Raw genomic sequence first — 14114 nt, forward strand, 5'->3', positions numbered from 1 at the left:
GTTTATTTACACCTCGTCTGTACATTACAGTTCCCTGGAAGGCGCCTGCCGCAGACCACCTGCTCCATTTGGGAGATGCAGGCTGGAGGCGCAGAGCTCAGGACCTGGGACTCAGCCTTGAGACCTCACCCCACTTTTCTTCTCCCTGGGGCCTGAAAAGTGGTGGCCCCACCCCATCCCTACAGGTAAGTCCCTTTTCAGATGCAAGCTCCTGGGGCAAAAACCCAAGACAGTCAGAAGCCATCTGACAAACACTTGGGCCCCAGAAGACTCAACCTCTGTGCAGAAACAGCCAGAAGGTCAGAGCCAGCAAGCTGAGTCCTCAAGGCGCACTGTCCCATGGTGGTCCTGACACCAGTGTGGTGTTTAATGGCACTCTGGTCTGAGCACCTTGGGCAGACAAGATGATCGAAGCAGGCAGGAGTGCAGTGAAGTCTCTTCCTCTCAGGCAGGGTCTGTTCTAGACACAGTGGTCTGAAACCTGGACCCATGGCCAAGCAATGGGACCCACATCGTCAGGGCTTCCTCTGGCAGGCAGGGTGATGCACCTATCTGTTAATGTCCCAGGTTCAAGGTGCACTCTGCCTTCTGTAAATACCCACGTCAGCACAGGAAGAGGCTTGAGGAAGGGGTTGCTTTACAAAGTTACCCTTGTCTGGGATGCAAGGTTCCTAAACTAGCTGCAGGCTAGCTGAGGGACTAAGTGAGGGTGGGGGGGGGGTGGCGCCCTGCACTTCGGACAAGAAGGAAAGATTCTGTATAAAGCTACTGTGTCTACAGGACAGGGGAGGCCAAGGGGAAGCAGGGCTGGTATCTGTGGGTGAACGTGCCTGCAGGTATGGCTGTCCACGGTGCAGGCACATGGCTAGAGCCAGACGTTTTGCACACATTTACAGACAGGAGGATGTAGAAAAGGGGGGGGGTTGTAACAGGGAGAATCCTGTGACAGGGAAGAAAAGGCACAAAGACAAGAACCCCAAACCATGCAGACAAAAAAACAGCCTGTGCAGCACAGCAAAGCAGGTGGCCCCAGCAGGAGGCAGGGTCACCCCAGGGACAGTGGCACTTGGACCCACAGAGGAGGTGGCCCGAGATGCCATTCCCAGCTGGTGCCTCCTACATTACAGTCACAAGGGATAGAGGAGTCTGCAAGGGGTGAGGACCAAGGGCATGGAAGTGTGCTGGCATTGCCTTTCACCAGCTTACAGTTTCAACAACAAAAGCTTCTAGAAAGCGACTATTTTCTCCAGTGGGCCACAGATCTGTTTTCCCAGGCAGACAGGGCGGGCTGTGGTGCCCACCTTCACCAAATTCACACAAGGCAGATCCGGGCCAGGAGGTCTCCCAGGGAGGACAGGGCTCCTCTGAGGCCCCCTTTGGAGCACCCCAGTCAGAGCAGCCTAAAGAACCATCTTAGAAGGGAAGACCTGGGGGCCCCAAAGGGAGGACTTGGAAGGAAACTGGAGGAGACCCCTCTTCTCCAACCTAGAACCCATGAAGCCTTCTACAAAGTCCCCAATCTTCTGGTGAACAAAGCTGCTTTTTGGCATGCTTGGTGTAGGGTTAGATAGGGAGTTAGGCACCTGAGGGTCACAAACAGTGGTCTGGACGTTGACCAAACCCAATCCTGGCCCGTGGACACTGGCAGAACTATTCAGGACATGCAGCTGTGTCTTGCAGACCAGAAGGCCCTGCAGTCCCGGGAAAATAGTCAGATCAAGTCCTGGTTGGGCCATCTAAGACTAAAACTCCCTCGGCCCGACTGTGGGCAGTATTCGTGATCACTCCAGTATCCGTGAGCCCCAAGAAAAGGTCAAAATCTAAGGACCCTCAAAACAGCTGCTCATTCTCAAGCCTGTCTGCTCTCCCATCTCCAAAGCATACTTTCCCTTGGCTTTGTAGTAATTAACTTTTTTTCCTGCTGTTTCCGGTGTCCATCCTTGAATTCTTTCCCTGTCAAGACCAAGACCTTTCTAGTCCCATCCCAGTGACCTGGTCCTGGTAGCACAGTGTGCATTCCAAAACTTCCCCCGTTCCAATCATGACTAAACTTAGGTATGGATTTGCCAATACACCACACACAGAGAACACAAATAGGAGAATGTCCCGTTTTGCCAGGCCTTGCTGTGGGCTCAGGCCAGGTATTGAGTCTCTCTCTGGAACACAGCCTCCATGTATGCCTCCAGGACCATCAGAATCAGGCTGGGCCAAGATTCAGACTGGTCAATGGATTAGCACCTCCAGGAGCCTGAGCCAGGTGCTGGTCTGGCTACCCACAGGGAAGGACTAGGGCTCCCTCATGTGTTCAGTCAGAAAACAGGCAAATCCCACAAAGTCAGGAACCTCTCACGTTTGGTTGTGCAAGCAGACCACTGCCTCCTCTGAGGCTCTTTGCAAAGGGTCAGCAGACATCTTGCTTACCCACTCATAGTTACTGATCTCCAGGTGGCAGATCCCCCAGATTGGAGGACAGAAGGCCTTCCATCTAGGGCGAATGCTTACTACCTGTCAGCACGGTAGCAGGAAAGGCCACCATCTACCGTATCTGCAGCTCAGCCAATATCTCCACCAGTTTTCTCTACCTCTGACCAACAGCTTTCCCCAGAAAAGGTCCTAGCCTTGAGCTGGTCATTAGCATCACCTGGAGAGGTCTTTGAACATCTCAGTGCCCAGCCAACCACACCCCAATGAATACCCAGCACTGAAGATCAATCCTATTATCTCAATTGAACATTTGTCCCCAGGTGGTGACAAAGCAGTTTCCAGTCCTACGACTCTAAAAGGGTCCTGAACTCTTGTGGTTTTAGGATGTCAGAAATAAGATCAAGAAAAAGGAATTCTTCTCTGATGAGTCCCAAAGAAAGCTACAGATTAAAATAAAACCACTGAGGTAAGGTCTAACTTTGGCCAATTCACAGTTGTTTCTAAAGCTACAAGTGTGGCTTAGCAGCTCCCTGGCATGTGCACAGCACCGAGTTCCAACCCAGCTGATTTTATTTGGCTTCCTACTCACTGCAAGCACAGCTGTTACGCAAACGTGAATCTTCTACAGAACCTCCACCTGTGCACTGTTCCCCAGCCACAGTCACTGCTGAACTTCAGGCAAGTTACTGCTGATCACCCCTCACCCCTTGGTAGGGTTGTTAGGTTTGGCAAACATAACAGAGCCAACCAACCACCCCTCTCCCCCAGAAGTCAAACTGGCTCTTCTGGAGCATGCTTACAATTTGGGAGGCCTGAGGCCCACCCACACCAATGAAGTTATAAAATGTCTGGGAACCGGAAGTCTTAAAGGCTCATTTTAAATATGATCCAAGTATTACAAAGAACATATTGATTCTGAAAGTTTCCAGTTGTTGTCCTTCTGATCTTCAAATCTACCTGTGCACCATGTGTCTGCCACCGAGTGAACTCACATGGAGGGGTCAGGGCAGAACTCCTCACTGGAAATGAGCCAGGGAGTCAGAAAATACAGCTGGCCAGCAGATTCCTTCCCCACCAAAGAAAGTTCTAGATTGATGGTGTGGATGGGGGAATGGAAGGAGGAAGTAGATCTGGGACCATCAGACCATCTGTGCCCATCAGGATAGCTTTCAAGCCAAGAAGGTGAGTTACAAAACATATATGGTCTTAGAAAGCCAAGATTGAGGTTTGATAAGGAATGTATTCTGGCTGAAGTTGGATTAAGCCTGAAATGTACCTTACATGAAATTCAGCCCCTCATTTAAAAGCCCATCTTCTAAGCCGGACATTGATGGCTCACACCTGTAATCCTAACTATTCGGGAGGCTGAGATCTGAGGATCATGGTTCAAAGCCAGCCCTGCCAAGAAACTCCGTGAGACTCTTATCTCTAATAAACCACTGAGAAAACTGGAAATGATGCTGTGGCTCAAGTGGTAGAGCACTCGCCTTGAGCTGAAGAGCTGAGGGACATGCCCAGGCCCAGAGTTCATGCCCCATGACCCACCAAAAAAAAAAAAAAGAAGAAGAAGAAGAAGAGAAAAGAAAAGAAATGGCCATCTTCCAGAGGCCCCCCTGGCACCTGCCTGAGTCTACAGGGACTTGGTGTTTCCTGGAGAAGTCTGTTCAGTGGAACCTTCTACAGGGAGACAATTTTTCTGTTCCCTGTTCACCCGGTGGAAATTCTTTCCTATACTGAGTCTCTATGTAACTCCATCCTCTACAGCCTTCTCCAGAAATCCCTTCCTGCACAGCTAAAGAGCATCCACAAGGTGACACGGAAAATGCTGGTGCCTGCGCAAAGCCCTAGGAGCAGGACTCTGATTAGGCTGCCTCTGTAGCCTTCAGAAATAACCCAGACCAACCTCCTGCCATGATTCTTTTCCCATTCCTTCCTACTGGCAGATTCTCAAGACCCCACTCCTCCACCCTCCATCTCTGCCTACATCTGCTCAGACCCTGGGGGAAGCTGCAGAACACCACAGTTTCCTGAGTGAGCCCCCAGAATAGACCCTTTACCTCATTGTCTTCATGTGGCTTAGCTCATCTTAAGCGGACCAGCACAACCCACTCTCTGAAGCATGAGACAACCCCCATCCATGTGGTTAAAAGGAAATCACAAGCTCCAAAGCTCAAGCATCTGGAATGGAAGAAAGACTGCCCAGCTTCCATCCTGCCCCCCTCCTCACCTCTCCCGCCCCTCCCTACTCTGCAAACACCACTCTGTCCCTCCCAACGTGCCTGAACCTTCCATTTTACACTAGAGGTGCCGGAGGAAACAAGAAACTGCAAGGGAGGAAATGAGAATGCACATGTTGATAGAGCTCTGGGGTGAGGAGAAGAATGAGAAGCCATATAAAACAGAGATGAAGTGGAAAACCCAGGTCAGTGCCCTGTCTACTCCCAGCTGCCCAGAAAAGATCCCATTAGGGGTCTCCATGGGAATTGTCACCACAGGTCAGAAGGATGGAAGACTGAGGTTTCCCTGCAGTGTGGCCTGCAGCTCTCCCCACCAGTGCAGCCCAAAGGCCAATACTCCTAAGGCTGGAGTGAAGGGACCTGGCTACCTGGCAGCAGAGCCCAAGCTTGAGACCATCGCAAGGCTTGCCCTCACCAGGTGGCGTGGAGCCCGGGCTGGTGATGTGGGGCGGTGGGGACGGGATGCATCAGGTTGGCTGTGCACGTGTCAAGATGCAGCTGTGCGAGCCATGATCCTCTTGGGAAGTCACTTTTTGGGCTACCCAGTGTCAGCACCTGCTTCAGATACTTCCCAGCCCCACCTTCTTCTTGGCCTTCCCTTCTACTCCATCCTTCTACCCCTACTGTCATAAAGATGAACCGAAAACAGACTTGGAAGCGGAGGTAGGTACGCAAGGATGGGAGGACACAGAAAACTACAAATGTCAACGGCTCGACTGAATGAGGATGGCTCATGCCAGCTACTCCGTAAACCCGCATCCTCTGGACCCCATACACCTGCACCCCTTTCTCTTCTTTAAGCTTCAACACCTGGGAGTGAAAGGTGGCTAAAGAGGTTACCCAAACTCCTGAAGCAGCTCACAACTCCTATGGGGAGGGGAAGAAACACCCCCCCCCCCACACACTCCCTAGAGTGTTTTCTGATTCTGATGCTCAGAGGTAGTCATTTTATCCAGTATCTGTGATCCACACTTCCAGTTCTTTCTGTGACAGCAATTCCTGAGAGCACACCTTGCACCTCCCAGTTCCAGGACCTTCTGACTCCTGCAGAGGAGCCACCAAGTGCACGCCCACCCACGGCCCCATGCTCACACCTTGCTTCCACGCATGAGCTCCCACACGTGCTCCAGCAGAAAGCATGGGGAGTGTGAGTGTGAGTGTGGGGCCCTGGCTTGCATCCTGGGGCAGGCCTGCCCCTTGGTCCTACGGTTCCAAGGCCGCCCTGCAGCCATTCCCTGTCTCAGTGTTTGATCTCCAGGATGGAGGGGTTGTGGTCCAGGATGGCCAGGATAATCTTGTCCATGTACTGCCGCAGTCGGAAGTTGATCTCTTCCTGCTCCTTTAGGGCTTCCATTAGCTGAAGGAATAGGAAAGGGGGTCAGATGCTAGCAAGGGAGGTTCAGATGTCAGCCCAGCTGGGCTGCAATGAAGCCCAGATCGCTGGGCTTCCAGTGGGCCCAGGAGACCCTGGGAACCAGGCTGCAGACTAACCTCAGCACTTAAGAGGCCAAGGCATGAGTCTAAGGCAATGTATTTAATCTGAGGAGGCCAGGTGGGGGAAGTTTTCATAAAGGCAGAAAACACTGGCCAAAGACATTTATAACTAGGACTGACGTGTACAGTCCCAGGGCCAGGATGACTGTGATGCTGCCAGCTTTCCCTCCGCCTAGAATGGCTCCAGCCACCCCCGCTCTGCCCTTCTCTGGGGAACTCTTGCTGTGTCCTGTAAGTGCAGCTGACCTGCTGCCTTGGGCCTGAGGTTAGTGCCAGCTCCCCGGACATCCTTGAGGCCAGAAGCTCCAAGTCACAAACCACGAGGGGCTGGGAATGTGGCTTAGTGGTAGAGTGCTTGCCTAGCATGCATGAAGCCTTGGGTTTGATTCCTCAGTACCACATACACAGAAAAGGCTAGAAGTGGTGCTATGGCTTAAGTGGTAGAATGCTAGCCTTGAGCCAAAGAAGTTCAGGGACAGTGCCCAGGCCCTGAGTTCAAGCTCCAGGACTGGCAAAATAAATAAAATAAAACCACATGAAAATAAAACCAGGCTTTTGTGGCAGACTCAGCTTTGGTGCTGGAGCCCTGGACCCCTCGCCCCACAGCCTGTGTCTGTAATGTGGAAGTGTGTCTAAAACGCCAGAGCTATGAGGCTAAGGGACTATGTGCAAAGCGGCTGCTCCCGCAGGGACTCAAGCTGAGGCCCTGCCCTGCATGCCACCTCGCACTCAGCTCTGCTTGTCCTCCAGTAGTAGTGGGTGTGGACTCTCAGGCCAGGCCCTGGTCTGGCTTTTGGGCTCTGAGCAGCTTGGGGCTCATGGTCCCATAGGTGAGGAGTGGGGGACCAGGTTCCCCTCTGAGGGAGAGGCGGTGGCTACCTCATCTCTGGAGGCTGTGTCAATTTCTGCAGCCAGAGACTGGGCTTTGGTCTGAGTAGCAAAGAGGTTCTTTGCTTCGTAGAGGCTGAGGCTCAGGATCTGTCCATTCAAATCATCATTCTGATCCCGCAGCTTATGGTTCTCCTGCAGAGACAGTGTGTAGGCAATGCATCAGAGCCTTTGGAAGCTACTTCTACCCCACCACCTCCAACAGCCCTCAGCCCCTTCACTGGGAGTCACGGCCAATGCAGGGGCCTGTAGATGACATGGCCTTTACCAGGCCTCAGGGATGGAAAGACTAGGGCCTGGTCTAGGAACAGGGGTGCCCATGAGTTCAGTGTTGGAGGGGGTAGTCACAGCCCTGCTCAGCAGAGTCACGTTAGCAGTCAGGAGCTTGGCTCGCCTGGAGGGGGCTGGCACCCTTGCCTCTTCCCTCAGCCAGGTTCTGGAGCCCTGCTCAGTAGGATCTGTTTGGAAGCACTGCTCTTGAGAATAGCTGACTCCAGGGTCCACCAGCCCCGTTCTCCAGCTCTTGCCTACAGGCCTGTAAGGCTCACACCTGGGTCCATGCTGCTGCTTGTGGATGGAGGAAAGGCTGTTTTAGAATCCCTGGCAGGAGAACGGTTCCCAGCACCTCTGCCTCAGGGCAGAGTGCTGCTGCCTCTGGCCTAGAGCAGGGCCGAGCTGAGCTGAGCTGAGACTTCCCTGGACAGCACTCCCTGGCTGCCTCATCCCATCCCTTACTCCAGAGTACTTCCAGGAACGATATGAAGTGGGGCCTCAGGCTTGGGGGCTATTTCCAAGAGAACCCAACCCAGCCAGTCTCGAATCTGCAGCTGGTTGAGTCTCATCTTCACCCCTAGCATTAAGGAAAGGACTGCCTTCTTATGGACACACAGGAGAGAGCTTGTGATCCACTGGACACAGCCAGAGTTAAAAGCTTGGCCTGGATGGTCAGCCCTGCAATCAGGCTGACGAGAGGAGATGGGACAGGGGAAGGGAAAACATGGAGGCAGCTGCTCCGGGCTTCCTCCCAGGGGCCTCTGTGCAGCAAGCCCACATAGCTGACCTGGGCACCTCATCAGAGCCTCCGAACAGTGAGTTTTGGGGGCCCACCTGCTTCAGCCGTTTGACCTCATGCTCAAGTTCCACCTCGCGGGCTCTGGCATTGAACTCGCCCAGGCCAGATGCACTGCGGCCCCTGCCCGGCCGCTCGCAGTCCAGCTTGTACATCTGCAGGTGCTCCAGCTCCTTACGCAAGTCCTCAATGAGCTGCGAGGGAGACAGGCTGGTTGGCGGGAGCGGCGATGTTGAGGGCAGCCCTGGGGGCCCCAGGCCTGGGACCCACCTCCTGTGTCGCCTCCCGCTCTTTCTGGAACTCCAGGCGGTTCTGCCGTAGCTTGTCCATCATGCGCTTGTACAGATCCATCTCATCCTTGAGCCGCAGGCTGGTGTCTTCCAGCCGGTCGGACATGCGCTGCCGCTCCTGGAGCAGGGAGACTCGGTTGGAGGGATAAATTCCCAGAGGAAAGCATTACACTAGGCATGGGTATGGCGGATGGAGAGGCAGCCCAGCCCCCTTGGACAGAGCCCTCCAAGTCCTGATCTGAAGAAACAGCTAGGTCCCCTATGATTCTAGAAACATCTCAGTCCTCTGAAATCCTTCAGTGATGTCACTGAATAGAAGTTGTTAGTCTAAATAGAAACTAACCCCTTTTGCTCTCTCTTAAGACTGCAATTCCCCATACAGAAGAAATAGATATAATATACATATATAACATACATGTATATGTATGTTATACATGTGTATATGTATATCTATTCCTTCTGTACTGTATATATGTATATTACATATATATTATATATTCACCATAGAAAACTTGGAAATTCAGAAAAATTGGAAATTCAGAAAGATGAGTCATTATTCACATACTTCTGATTTGGTTGGTATGGCATTTTCAGACGTTCAGAAACTAAAAGAAAAGCCTCAATGACCTAGCATTGCTGGGACCTGCCTCTCACCTCATCCAGTTTCTCTGTCTGTGACTTGAGCCGCGTCACTGTTGTTTTAAGCTCAGTATTTTCTTCCTCTAATTGCTGTACCCTAGGGGAAGAAGAACAGAAGTCTTAGAGATCTAGATAGAATGGCTGTGTCTTACAAGAGAATGATGACCCATACCAGAAATCAACCGAGAGAAGAGAAGGGTAAATGTCTCAAATGAAAACAGTTTTGTGTATGTGTATGTGTGTGTGCGGGGGGAGGAGTGATGGTACTATGTCTTGTTCTCAGGGCCTCACCCTCTTACTTGCTTTTTAACTCAAAGTTGGTGCTTTACCCCCTAAGCCATATCTCCACTTACACAGGCTATAAATTTCTAATCCTCAAATGCAAACTGCTCCAAAATTAGAAACTTTTTTTTTTTTGCCAGTCCTGGGGCTTGAACTCAGGGCCTGAGCACTGCCCCTGAGCCTCTCTCTGCACTCAAGGCTAGCACTCTATCACAGCACTACTTCTGGCTTATTCTTTTTTTGTGGTACTAAGGAATCAGACCCAGGGCTTCATGCATGCGAGGCAAGCACTCAACCACTAAGCCACATTCCCAGCACCTCAGAAACTTTTTGAGTACTGACATGATACCTCAAGCTAAAGGTTCAATACCAGGAAACTTGATATCATGTACAAATTTTCAACACTGCCTAAAATTATCTCAAGGCTATGTGCACCAGCTGTGTAGAAACAAAAATCAATTTCCTGTTTAGAGTTGTGGCCCATTCCCAATCCCAGCATTAGTGTGGAGGCAACAATCCTCTGTGGCAGTGTTTATGAAGGGCTGCCCCAAAGTGAGTGACAGAGGAGACAGTACTCAGTACTCTGTACTTGGTACTCCAGCGATTTCATGGGGCATGAATGAGTGGAGCTGTTGAAATGTGGCAGGGTCATTTCTGGCATTCAATCCTGCAGTATTACCCCTGCCAAAATGCGGTCATTTCTCCTAGGGGTTTCCTACCCTAGGAGAGGCTCCCAAGCAAGGGCCAGAGATAGAATCAAACCCCTCATGGAAGGTGGCCAGAGCGAGAAATGAAGCATGCTGTGACCGTGGAAACAACATCCACAAATTCTATGTGAACAGCGCCCCCTGGAGTTACGCAAAGGGCAGCAGCTTCCCAGGAGGCTTTCAGATCATCTTCCTCTGGCGCATGCTCACTCTTCTCTACCACCCCTCTGGGGCCAGCAGCCATCGCAGCCTCAGAGATAAGCAAACAGCAGCTTCTAGAGCGTGAGTCCAAATTTAACATGCACATCAGGTGACAAAGGTGACAGAGTGGGTCTCAGCCCCAGGGGAGCTGGGAAGTCTCCTTGCCAAACTAGATTGGGGCTTGATCCCCCAGTCTCCTCAGGCTTGCCTTGCCTCAAAAGGCAAGGGAGAGAGCCTTCCTAGATACCTCTAGGCATCTCACATGGCCCCAACTCTCAGCCACTGCTCTGCTCCCTTCCCTGCCCAGCCTGGGCTCAAATGAGAGGCTCTGAGCCACCCAGTCACTGGAGGGCTGTACCCTCGGAAGTGTCTTCTCTGGTAGGGGCTGGTCACAGTGAAGGTGACATTGGGTCTCATACAACCTCACTATGTGCATGGGGTGGGGTGGGGGGCTCTGTGGGACAGACAAGGAGGAGATGGCAACATGTCCAAGGCTTGTAAGCTAATGAGTAACCAGCCCAGATGTCTAAGCCAGGGAAAGTTCTAGCCCTGCCTGTCTCAAATTCCAGCAATGAAGTCACATATACACATAAGGCACCAGAGCCCATGGAAAACCCAGGTAGGCTCTAGGTTTCTATTTCCTTTGGCTGTGGGCCCCTGGCTCAACCTATCAAATGTTCAGGGTTAAGGGAGGATCTGACAGCAGAGGGCGTGCCAAGCCTGGATATCAGACTAAGCCTCAGCCTGAGGAGAGGGCCAGCTTGTTTGCTTGCTTGCTTGCTTGCTTGCTTGCTTGCCTGCCTGCCTGCCTCCCTCCTTCATTTCTTCTTCTTCTTCTTCTTCCTCTTTTTCTTCTTCTTCTTCTTCCTCTTCTTTTTTTTTTTTGTCTGTCATGGGGCTTGAACTCTGGGCCTGGGCGCTGTCCCTGCGCTCTTCAGCTCAAGGTGAGCGCTCTACCTCTTGAACCACAGACCACTTTCAGTTTTCTAGTGGTTTATTGGAGATCAGAGTCTCATGGACTTTTCTGCCTGGGCTGGCTTTGAACCACAATCCTCAGATCTCAGCCTCCTGAGTAGCTAGGATTACAGGTGTGAGCCACCGGTGTCCAGCCTTCCTTTCTTTTTAATGTGTTTGAACTCAGGGCCTGGGCACTGTCTCTGGGCAATTTTGCTTAAAGCTAGGTAGGGCTCTACTACTTTGAACCACAGCTTCACCTCTTTTTTTTTTTTGTCAGTTGTGGGGCTTGACCTCTGGGCCTGGGCACTGTCTTTCAGCTCTTTAGCTTAAGGCAAGCACTCTACCACTTGAGCCACAGTGCTACTTCTGGTTTTCTGGTGGTTAGTTGGCAATAAGAGTCTCATGGACTTTCCTGCTCAGGCTGGCTTTGAACTCTGATCCTCAGATCTCAACCTCCTTAGGAGCTAGGATTACAGGTGTGAGCTACTGGTGCCCTGCTACCTCTGGTTTTTGAATAGTTAATTGGAGGTAAAGAGTCTCATGAGGACCTTTCTGATCAGGCTGGTTTCAAATCCCAGTCCTCAGATATTAGCCTCCTGAGTAGCTAGAATTGCAGGCATGAGCCACGGGCTCATGGGTTTCTTTTTTAAAACCTATTCTCTTACTGACAGACTTTTGTGTTGTTTACCTAATATCTAGGAGGGAGCTACTATGAACATTCTTTTGCATCCTAAGGAATGTGCCATGTGTTGCTAATGTATCAGCAGTAGAGAGGTTAGCATAAGAGGCTCAGTGGGCTGCCGGGGTGGGAGCATGTTCTGCGGTGCAAGGTTCTGGCACATACCTGGTGTTGAGCAGCTCTAGCTCAGTGCTCTTCTCCCGCTCCAGCTTGCTGTAGGCCTCACGGTGTCTCCGGGCCTCCTCCTCCAATGTCTGCTCAGCTGTGGTCTCCTGATCCTTCACCATCTCTTCCAGCTCATGCACTCTGGGGGTGGGAGGGGGCAAGCTCCATGGTCTGTGTGACTCAGACACGCTGGGCCCTCAGAGCCTCTAACACTCCACTGAAGGAGGTTCTGGTGTATTTGCTAGACCTGCAGGCCCACCAGCTTTGCTAACCAAAGAATCAGGGTCACCATAACACCTCAAGAGTGGATATTAGTCACACGTGGCTGCGAGAGGCAGGTCTGAAGAAGGCCCAGGAGGAGCGAAGTCTCACAGAGATGGAGGGACATGTGAAGCACCACTGCTGGGCCTGGCCACAGCTGGATGAACAGCCTCAGGCCTCACCTCCCCTTTCTGCTCTGCCTCCCTGGCCAGAGTCCCTCCAATAACAATCCCTCAATTCAGCCTGTTGAGCATCAGGACTAAAAATAGGCACATCTTGGCTAGTGGCCCCACGCATGCCAGACCCGGGAAGGCCCAGGTCCCTTCATGGACATCATAACTAACTAGTGTTCTACTTTATCAGTCTGGGGTACTGCTCACTGACCAGTCTCTCATGAAGGCTGACCTTCGGGATGTATAAAAGGGCCCATCTTTGGGTCCTATGTGGTAGAGGACCGGACTTAGGCGATCCTTGGTCCCACTGGTCCACAACAGACTCCCCTCTGCAGAGCTTGACTCCAGGAAAAGACCAAGGCGGGGGCAGGGAGAGGGGGAGGTGGAAAGAGGGAGGGAGAGAGAGGTAGATCCCACCTCCTGTCTTAGGTCCACCCTGGAGCTGCTGAGCTAGTGGGGAATCAGGAGTCAAGGTCACACAGCTGGAGGGACTGAGGTCCTCTCCTCTGGTTTCTCAGCAGTGGGCTCCAGCCCTCCGCAGAGCCAGCTCCACTGACCTGTGCACCAGTTGCGTGTTCTCCTGCTTCAGCTTGCTCTTCAGATCCCCACTGGTCAGACTGTCATTCTCCAGCTCTGTCACCTTTTTCTCCAGGAAGCTCACCTGCAGCAGGGACAGAGGAGAACACACCTCTGAGGCTAGAGGTCTCAGAACCTAACAACTCCAACCCACTGCTCATGAGAAGAGCGGGTATGTGTGGTATGTGTGGAATCCATGATCTATGCCCCCCATTCCTACCTCCTAAGAAGGGGCAAGTGTCTTCTGAGTCCCCAGAAAGCAGTCTGGAACACCCCCCCCCTTCCTCCCCCTAGAAGCATGCACACACGGAGTCCCTTCTTTTTCCATGCCAGGCCCACCTTCTCAGTGATGTCATTGTCACAGGAGTCAATGCTATCCCGGAACAGATCCTCAGTGCTGCCGTTACTGCTGCTGAAGTTACTGTGGTGCATGAGCTGCCTGTAGGGTGGGAGGGCACCTGGCTGCGGAGGCTGAATAGATGGGCGCTGACAGCCTGGGGTCTGGACCCAGGACTGTGGCTGGGTGTACATCCCATACACACTATGGAGGCTGCCAAGGCCTGCCCTTATTCAACCAGGGAGGAGCTTCCCCTGACCTCCACACACAACAGGGGGTGGCAGAGAGGCTGCTGGGCCCCTCTCTGAGCGCCTGGCAGCCCTGGCCAATTGATCACCAGCAGCTACCAGTGCACAGCTGGCCGATGAGGCTCTCCTCTCCCAGCTGGACACCTCCATGAAGAAGCCTGACTCCTGCTCTGTCTCCAGGGACTCAGCAAACGGTAGTGACAGGCACCAGGGGCATCTCAGAGGCAGGCCTGAGACCGACTGGACAAGAGGGGACACAGGGCAGAAGCAGACCTCTGGCCACTCTGCCATGCCTCTCTGATGACCCTCTGCTCATTCAGCCACACACAGGATGCTGTCTGGGTCTGGGTTTGTGGCATGGAACAAGCTGATGGGGACAACACTCAACCTGCCAGCTCCCAGGGGTACCTTACCTTCCAAAGGCTGTGCTTGAGATCTTCCGGTTGGGGCTGGAGAGACAGAGAGGGGACAGTCACTGAGAAGAGCA

At 52.4% G+C, this 14114-nt stretch overlaps 1 protein-coding gene across 1 annotated transcript in view; it reads right to left on the reverse strand.

The window, feature by feature from the left end:
• Window positions 1–3942: 3942 nt before the first annotated feature.
• Window positions 3943–14114, reverse strand: part of Rab11fip4 (RAB11 family interacting protein 4 (class II)) — a 34457-nt gene continuing 24285 nt past the window's right edge. Inside the window, exons 5-13 of the mRNA XM_013016577.1 lie at window positions 14041–14076; window positions 13382–13481; window positions 13024–13127; window positions 12033–12173; window positions 9057–9138; window positions 8383–8520; window positions 8151–8306; window positions 7035–7178; window positions 3943–6018 (exon numbers count right to left, since the gene is read on the reverse strand). Coding sequence (XP_012872031.1) covers window positions 5902–6018; window positions 7035–7178; window positions 8151–8306; window positions 8383–8520; window positions 9057–9138; window positions 12033–12173; window positions 13024–13127; window positions 13382–13481; window positions 14041–14076 — 1018 coding nt within the window. The 3' untranslated portion in view covers window positions 3943–5901. The remainder of the gene's footprint in view (window positions 6019–7034; window positions 7179–8150; window positions 8307–8382; window positions 8521–9056; window positions 9139–12032; window positions 12174–13023; window positions 13128–13381; window positions 13482–14040; window positions 14077–14114) is intronic.

The sequence above is a fragment of the Dipodomys ordii genome, unplaced genomic scaffold, assembly GCF_000151885.1.
Source record: "Dipodomys ordii isolate 6190 unplaced genomic scaffold, Dord_2.0 Scaffold31, whole genome shotgun sequence".
Classification (NCBI taxonomy): Eukaryota; Metazoa; Chordata; class Mammalia; order Rodentia; family Heteromyidae; genus Dipodomys; species Dipodomys ordii.